The sequence below is a fragment of the Pezoporus wallicus genome, unplaced genomic scaffold (assembly GCF_028554395.1).
Source record: "Pezoporus wallicus isolate ANWC-B61680 ecotype Strahan unplaced genomic scaffold, APGP_CSIRO_Pwel_v1 contig_14382, whole genome shotgun sequence".
In the NCBI taxonomy this organism is placed as follows: domain Eukaryota; kingdom Metazoa; phylum Chordata; class Aves; order Psittaciformes; family Psittacidae; genus Pezoporus; species Pezoporus wallicus.
In genome coordinates this window covers 1-9,170 of record NW_026642360.1, presented here as the reverse complement: position 1 = coordinate 9,170, position 9,170 = coordinate 1, and the positions used below count along the sequence as shown (strand labels likewise).

Here is a 9,170-nt window from a genome sequence, read left to right as displayed (position 1 = left end):
CCGCCCTCATCCCGGCCTCATCCCGGCCTCATCCCGTTCTCATCCCATCCTCATCCCCCCTCATCCCCCCCTCATCCCACCTTCATCCCCCCCTCATCCCAACTTCATCCCCCCTCATCCCACCCTCATCCCCCCTCATCCCACCCTCATCCCGTTCTCATCCCACCTTCATCCCGGCCTCATCCCCCCCTCATCCCCCCCCTCATCCCACCCTCATCCCGTTCTCATCCCACCTTCATCCCGGTCTCATCCCCCCATCCCCCCCTCTCTCATCCCCCCCCTCATCCCGTTCTCATCCCCCCCTCATCCCGTTCTCATCCCCCCTCATCCCGGCCTCATCCCGTTCTCATCCCGTTCTCATCCCCCCTCATCCCGTTCTCATCCCCCCCCCTCATCCCGGCCTCATCCCGTTCTCATCCCGTTCTCATCCCCCCTCATCCCGCCCTCATCCCGTTCTCATCCCCCCCTCATCCCACCCTCATCCCGTTCTCATCCCGCCCTCATCCCGGCATTCCCGGTGACCTGAGCGCGCGGCTGAGCTTGTCGTAGTTCATGTGGGGCTTGCACTTGCGCACCCCCCAGAGCCGGGCCACCTCATCGGGGTCCTTGATAACGAACTCGCCGTAATCCCCCTGCCAGGCGATGAGCTCCCGGTACCGCTCCTGCCGGAGCAGCTCCAGGATGAAGTGCCACAGCTGGATCTGCCGGGAGCCGGGGCTCGACTCCGCCTTGTACGCCCAGTCCGGGAAGGCGAAGCCTAAATGGGGATGGAGAGGGGTCTATAGGGGTCTATAGGGGTGTATTGGGGTCTATAGGGATGGATAGGGGTCTATTGGGGTGTATTGGGGTGTATAGGGATGTATAGGGATGTATAGGGATGTATAGGGATGCAGGGGTGTATAGGGATGTATAGGAGTGTATAGGGATGTAGAGCGACACAGGGGTGTATAGGGCTGTATAGGGGTGTATGGAGGTGTATCGGGGTGTATTGAGGTGTATAGGGATGTATAGGGATGTATAGGGGTCCATAGGGATGTATAGGGGTCTATAGGGCTCTATAGGGTCTATAGGGGTCTATAGGGATGTATGGACATAGGAAGTGCCACAGCTGGATCTGCCGGGAGCCGGGGCTCGACTCCGCCTTGTACGCCCAGTCCGGGAAGGCGAAGCCTAAATGGGGATGGAGAGGGGTCTATAGGGGTCTATAGGGGTCTATAGGGGTGTATTGGGGTGTATGGAGGTGTATAGGGGTGTATTGGGATGTATTGGGGTGTATTGGGGTGTATGGAGGTGTATAGGGATGTAGGGATGTATAGGGGTCCATAGGGATGTATCGGGATGCAGAGCGATACAGGGGTGTATAGGGCTGTATAGGGGTGTATTGGGTTGTATAGGGGTGTACTGGGGTGTATAGGGATGTATAGGGACACAGGGGTGTATAGGGATGTATAAGGGTGTATAGGGGTCTATAGGGGTCTATAGGGATGTATAGGGGTGTATTGGGGTGTATAGAGGTGTATAGGGATGTATTGGGGTGTATAGGGATGTATAGGGATGCAGGGGTGTATAGGGATGTATAGGAGTGTATAGGGATGTAGAGCGACACAGGGGTGTATAGGGCTGTATAGGGGTGTATGGAGGTGTATCGGGGTGTATCGGGGTGTATTGAGGTGTATAGGGATGTATAGGGATGTATAGGGGTCCATAGGGATGTATAGGGGTCTATAGGGCTCTATAGGGTCTATAGGGGTCTATAGGGATGTATGGACATAGGAAGTGCCACAGCTGGATCTGCCGGGAGCCGGGGCTATAACGCCTTGTACGCCCAGTCCGGGAAGGCGAAGCCTAAATGGGGATGGAGAGGGGTCTATAGGGGTCTATAGGGGTCTATAGGGGTGTATTGGGGTGTATAGGGGTGTATAGGGATGTATTGAGGTGTATAGGGATGTATCGAGATGTAGGGATGTATAGGGGTCCATAGGGATGTATAGAGGTCTATAGGGTCTATAGGGGTCTATAGGGATGTATGGACATAGGAAGTGCCACAGCTGGATCTGCCGGGAGCCGGGGCTCGACTCCGCCTTGTACGCCCAGTCCGGGAAGGCGAAGCCTAAATGGGGATGGAGAGGGGTCTATAGGGGTCTATAGGGGTCTATAGGGGTGTATTGGGGTGTATAGGGGTGTATAGGGATGTATTGGGGTGTATAGGGATGTATCGAGATGTAGGGATGTATAGGGGTCCATAGGGATGTATAGAGGTCTATAGGGTCTATAGGGGTCTATAGGGATGTATGGACATAGGAAGTGCCACAGCTGGATCTGCCGGGAGCCGGGGCTCGATCCGCCTTGTACGCCCAGTCCGGGAAGGCGAAGCCTAAATGGGGATGGAGAGGGGTCTATAGGGGTCTATAGGGGTCTATAGGGGTGTATTGGGGTGTATAGGGGTGTATAGGGATGTATTGGGGTGTATAGGGATGTATCGAGATGTAGGGATGTATAGGGGTCCATAGGGATGTATAGAGGTCTATAGGGTCTATAGGGGTCTATAGGGATGTATGGACATAGGAAGTGCCACAGCTGGATCTGCCGGGAGCCGGGGCTCGACTCCGCCTTGTACGCCCAGTCCGGGAAGGCGAAGCCTAAATGGGGATGGAGAGGGGTCTATAGGGGTCTATAGGGGTGTATTGGGGTGTATTGGGGTGTATTGGGTTGTATAGGGGTGTACTGGGGTGTATAGGGATGTATAGGGACACAGGGGTGTATAGGGATGTATAAGGGTGTATAGGGGTCTATAGGGGTCTATAGGGATGTATAGGGGTGTATTGGGGTGTATAGAGGTGTATAGGGATGTATTGGGGTCTATAGGGATGTATGGACATAGGAAGTGCCACAGCTGGATCTGCCGGGAGCCGGGGCTCGACTCCGCCTTGTACGCCCAGTCCGGGAAGGCGAAGCCTAAATGGGGATGGAGAGGGGTCTATAGGGGTCTATAGGGGTCTATAGGGGTGTATTGGGGTGTATTGGGGTGTATGGAGGTGTATTGGGATGTATAGGGATACAGGGGTCCATAGGGATGTGTAGGAGTGTATAGGGATGCAGAGCGATACTGGGGTGTATAGGGATGTATAGGGGTGTATTGGGGTGTATGGAGGTGTATAGGGATGTATTGAGGTGTATAGGGATGTATAGGGGTCCATAGGGATGTATCGGGGTGTATAGGGATGCAGAGCGATACAGGGGTGTATAGGGGTGTATTGGGGTGTATTGGGATGTATAGGGATACAGGGGTCCATAGGGATGTGTAGGGGTGTATAGGGATGCAGAGCGATGCAGGGGTGTATAGGGGTGTATAGGGGTGTATTGGGGTGTATGGAGGTGTATAGGGATGTATTGGGGTGTATAGGGATGTATAAGGATACAGGGGTGTATAGGGATGTATAGGGATGTATAGGGATGTATAGGAATACAGGGGTGTATAGGGGTGTATAGGGATGTATAGGGATACAGGGGTGTATAGGGATGCAGAGCGATACAGGGGTGTATAGGGATGTATAGGCATGTTTTGGGGTGTATAGAGGTGTATAGGGATGTATTGGGATGTATAGGGATGTATTGGGTTGTATAGGGATGTATAGGGGTCTATAGGCCTGTATAGGGGTGTATTGAGGTGTATAAGGGTGTATAGGGGTGTATTGGGGTGGATAGGTGTGTATTGGAGTGTATAGGGGTTTATAGGGATGTATAGGGGTGTATAGGAATGTAGGGATGTATAGGGTTCTATAGGTATGTATAGGGTTGTATATGGGTGTATTGTGGTGTTTTGGGGTGTATAGGGATGTAGAGTGATGTTTAGGGATAGCCGGGTGTATAGGAATGTATAGGGGTGTATGGGGATGTATAGGGATATACAGATGTATAGGGATGTATGGGAGTGTATCGGGGTACGTAGAGGTGTATAGGGGTATAGAGAGATGTATAGGGGTCTATAGGGATGTATAGGGGTCTATAGGGATGTAGACATGTATAAGGATGTATAGCGGTGTATAGGGATGTATAGAGATGTATAGGGCTATATATGGATGTCGTCATGTATACGAATGTATTGGGTTGTAAAGGGATGTAGGGGGTGCATAGGGATGTATAGGGGTGTATGGGGATATATAGGGTTCTATTGGGGTGTATCGGGATGCATAGGGACGTATAGTGGTGTATGGGGATATATAGGGTTCTATTGGGGTGTATGGCGATATATAGGGTTCTATTGGGGTGTATAGGGATGCATAGGGAGGTATAGTGGTGTATGGGGATATATAGGGTTCTATAGGGTTGTATGGGGATATATAGGGTTCTATAGTGGTGTATGGGGATATATAGGGTTCTATAGTGGTGTATGGCGATATATAGGGTTCTATTGGGGTGTATCGGGATGCATAGGGACGTATAGTGGTGTATGGGGATATATAGGGTTCTATAGGGGTGTATGGCGATATATAGGGTTCTATTGGGGTGTATAGGGATGCATAGGGAGGTATAGTGGTGTATGGGGATATATAGGGTTCTATAGTGGTGTATGGGGATATATAGGGTTCTATAAGGGTGTATGGGGATATATAGGGTTCTATAGGTGTGTATGGGGATATATAGGGTTCTATAGGGGTGTATGGGGATATATAGGGTTCTATAGTGGTGTATGGGGATATATAGGGTTCTATAGGGGTGTATAGGTCTGTATAGGGGTGTATAGGGGTATAGGGGTGTATGGACATAGGAATGTCTCTGCTTTGTGTTCCCATTCCAGGAATGAGAACCCTGGATGGGGACAGGGGGCACAGGGTGGGAGACAGGGATGCAGGGATACAGGGGTACAGGGGTACAGTGGTACAAGGATACAGGGATACAGGGATACAGGGATGCAGGGATACAGGGATACAGGGACACAGGTGTACAGGGATACAGGGGTACAGGGGTACAGGGATACAGGGACACAGGTGTACAGGGATACAGGGATACAGGGGTACAGGGATACAGGGACACAGGTGTACAGGGGTACAGGGGTACAGGGGTACAGGGATGCAGGGATACAGGGGTACAGGGGTACAGGGGTACAGGGATACAGGGATACAGGGATACAGGGATACAGGGGTACAAGGATACAGGGGTACAGGGATACAGGGACACAGGTGTACAGGGATACAGGGATGCAGGGGTACAGGGATACAGGGATACAGGGGTACAGGGGTCCCTGGGTACAGGGATACAGGGATGCAGGGATACAGGGATACAGGGATACAGGGGTACAGGGATACAGGGATGCAGGGGTACAGGGATACAGGGATGCAGGGATACAGGGATACAGGGGTACAGGGATACAGGGATGCAGGGGTACAGGGATACAGGGATGCAGGGGTACAGGGATACAGGGGTACAGGGGTCGCTGGGTACAGGGATACAGGTATGCAGGGATACAGGGGTACAGGGATACAGGGATGCAGGAGTACAGGGATACAGGGATGCAGGGGTACAGGGATACAGGGATACAGGGGTACAGGGGTACAGGGATACAGGGGTACAGGGATGCAGGGATGCAGGGGTACAGGGATGCAGGGATACAGGGGTACAGGGATACAGGGGTACAGGGATACAGGGATACAGGGATGCAGGGATGCAGGGGTACAGGGATGCAGGGATACAGGGGTACAGGGGTACAGTGGTACAGGGATACAGGGATGCAGGGATACAGGGATACAGGGATACAGGGGTACAGGGATACAGGGGTACAGGGATACAGGGATACAGGGATGCAGGGATGCAGGGGTACAGGGATGCAGGGATACAGGGGTACAGGGGTACAGTGATACAGGGATACAGGGATGCAGGGATGGAGGGATACAGGGATACAGGGGTACAGGGATACAGGGGTACAGGGGTACAGGGATACAGGGGTAGAGGGGTACAGGGATACAGGGATGCAGGGGTACAGGGGTACAGTGGTACAGGGATACAGGGATGCAGGGATACAGGGATACAGGGATACGGGGGTACAGGGGTACAGGGGTACAGTGGTACAGGGATACAGGGATACAGGGGTACAGGGATACAGGGGTACAGGGGTACAGGGATACAGGGATGCAGGGGTACAGGGATACAGGGATGCAGGGATACAGGGGTACAGGGATACAGGGGTACAGGGATACAGGGGTACAGGGGTACAGTGGTACAGGGATACAGGGATGCAGGGATACAGGGATACAGGGATACAGGGGTACAGGGTTACAGGGATACAGGGGTACAGGGATACAGGGACACAGGGGTACAGGGATACAGGGACACAGGTATACAGGGATGCAGGGGTACAGGGGTACAGGGATACCGGGATGTGGGAGATGGGGATATACGGACACAGATATACAGGGGTACAGGAAGACATGGATAAGGATGCACAGAGACACTGGGATCCAGGGATTCAGGGACAGGGATGCACAGGAATGCACAGGGATAGGGGGATGCAGGGATAAAGGGACACATGGAGAGGGATGCAGGGATACAGGAACACATGGACCGGGATGCACAGGGATGCAGGGATACAAGGATACAGGGATACATGGAAAAGGATGCAGAGGTACACTGGGATTCAGGGATGCAGGGATACAGGGACACATGGGCAGGTATGCACTGGGATGTGCAGGGATGTAGGGATGCAGGGATACGGGAACACATGGACCAGGATGGACTGGGATGCAGGGATACAGGAACACATGGACAAGGATGCACAGGGATGCAGGGATACAGGAATACATGGACCAGGATGCACAGGGATACACAGGGATGCAGGGATACAGGGACACTGGGATACAGGGGTGTAGGCATATGGGAACACATGGACCGGGATGCACAGGGATGCAGGGATACAGGGATGCATGGACTGGGATGCACAGGGATGCAGGGATACAGGGATGCATGGACTGGGATGCACAGGGATGCTGGGATACAGGGATGCAGGGGGACAGGGATACAGGGATACAGAACACATGGGGAGGGATGCGCAGGGCAGTGAGATACAGGGATATATGGATACAGGGATACAAAGGGATATGGGGATACAGGGATATAGGGACACATGGATACATGGACAGGGATGCATAGGGCTGCAGGGGTACAAGGATACAGGGATACAGGGACACAGGGATACAGGGACACATGGGGAGGGATGCACAGGGTCACTGGGATGCAGGGATACAGGGACAGTGATGCACAGGGATGCACTGGGATGCAGGGACACATGGACCAGGATGCACAGGGATGTGCAGGGATACAGGGATGCGCTGGGATGCCGGGATACAGGGACACATGGACCAGGATGCACAGGGATGTGCAGGGATACAGGGATGCGCTGGGATGCCGGGATACAGGGTCACATGGACCAGGATGGACTGGGATGCACAGGGACGCGCAGGGACACAGGGATGAAGGGATACATGGACTGGGATGCACTGGGATGCAGGGATGCAGGGGTGCACAGGGGATGCAGGGATGCACTGGGATGCACTGGGATGCACTGGGATGCAGGGATGCAGGGATGCAATGGGATGCACTGGGATGCAGGGATGCACTGGGACGCACTGGGATGCGGGGATGCACTGGGATGCAGGGATGCAGGGATGCACTATGATGCAGGGATGCACTGGGATGCACTGGGATGCAGGGATGCAGGGGTGCACAGGGGATGCAGGGATGCAGGGATGCACTGGGATGCACTGGGATGCACTGGGATGCACTGGGATGCAGGGATGCACTGGGACGCACTGGGATGCGGGGATGCACTGGGATGCAGGGATGCAGGGATGCACTATGATGCAGGGATGCACTGGGATGCACTGGGATGCAGGGATGCAGGGGTGCACAGGGGATGCAGGGATGCAGGGATGCACTGGGATGCACTGGGATGCACTGGGATGCACTGGGATGCAGGCAGGGGGTACCTGGGGTCCAAAGCGCCGGCAGGGGGGCAGTGAGGAGCAGGTCGGAGGCGCAGCTGCAGTCCATGGGTCAGAGCTGGGGGGTAAATGGGGGGGATTTGGGGGGATTTGGGGTAAATTGGGGTGATTTTGGGTAATTTGAGTGATTTGGGGGTGATTTGGGGTAAATTGGGGTGATTTTGGGTCATTTGAGTGATTTCGGGGTGATTTGGGGTAAATTGGGGTGATTTTGGGTAATTTGAGTGATTTCGGGGTGATTTGGGGTAAATTGGGGTGATTTGGGGTAATTTGAGTGATTTCGGGGTGATTTGGGGTAAATTGGGGTGATTTTGGGTAATTTGAGTGATTTCGGGGTGGTTTGGGGTAAATTGGGGTGATTTTGGGTAATTTGAGTGATTTGGGGGTGATTTGGGGTAAATTGGGGTGATTTTGGGTCATTTGAGTGATTTCGGGGTGATTTGGGGTAAATTGGGGTGGTTTTGGGTAATTTGAGTGATTTCGGGGTGATTTGGGGTAAATTGGGGTGATTTTGGGTCATTTGAGTGATTTCGGGGTGATTTGGGGTAAATTGGGGTGATTTTGGGTAATTTGAGTGATTTCGGGGTGATTTGGGGTAAATTGGGGTGATTTTGGGTAATTTGAGTGATTTCGGGGTGGTTTGGGGTAAATTGGGGTGATTTTGGGTAATTTGAGTGATTTCGGGGTGATTTGGGGTAAATTGGGGTGATTTTGGGTCATTTGAGTGATTTCGGGGTGATTTGGGGTAAATTGGGGTGATTTTGGGTCATTTGAGTGATTTCGGGGTGATTTGGGGTAAATTGGGGTGATTTTGGGTAATTTGAGTGATTTCGGGGTGATTTGGGGTAAATTGGGGTGATTTTGGGTAATTTGAGTGATTCCGGGCTGATTTGGGGTAAATTGGGGTGATTTGGGTGATTTTTGGTAAATTTGGGTGATTTTGGATAAATTTGGGGTAATTTGGGGGATAATTTGGGTGATTTTGGGGGGCAGGGATGGGGGGGTCTGTGTATTGGGGAGGGACGAGGTAAATTGGGGTGATTTTGGTGCAATTCGGGGTGATTTGGGGCAATTTGGGGAGATTTTGGTGCAATTTGGGGTGATTTGGGTGATTTTGGGGAGATTTGGGGCAATTTGGGGAGATTTTGGTGCATTTTGGGGTAATTTGGGTGATTT

At 52.7% G+C, this 9,170-nt stretch overlaps 1 protein-coding gene across 1 annotated transcript; it reads right to left on the bottom strand.

Annotated features, from left to right (window-relative positions):
• Nucleotides 1-500: 500 nt before the first annotated feature.
• Nucleotides 501-8,046, bottom strand: LOC130609907 (ETS domain-containing transcription factor ERF-like). Its single transcript, XM_057429338.1, has 2 exons — nt 7,980-8,046; nt 501-757 (listed from the first exon to the last, which is right to left on the bottom strand). Exons 1-2 carry the CDS (start codon nt 8,041-8,043, stop codon nt 501-503), a joined length of 321 nt encoding a protein of 106 aa, XP_057285321.1. The 5' UTR covers nt 8,044-8,046.
• Nucleotides 8,047-9,170: the final 1,124 nt, after the last annotated feature.

What these genes read in the sequence shown, in the direction of transcription:
- LOC130609907 (XM_057429338.1), bottom strand. Translation starts at nt 8,043, where the DNA reads ATGGACTGCAGCTGCGCCTCCGACCTGCTCCTCACTGCCCCCCTGCCG. An exon ending in GCCGGCGCTTTGGACCCCAG is followed by an intron (nt 758 to 7,979) that starts GTACCCCCTGCC and finishes ATCCCCATTTAG; the next exon opens with GCTTCGCCTTCCCGGACTGG.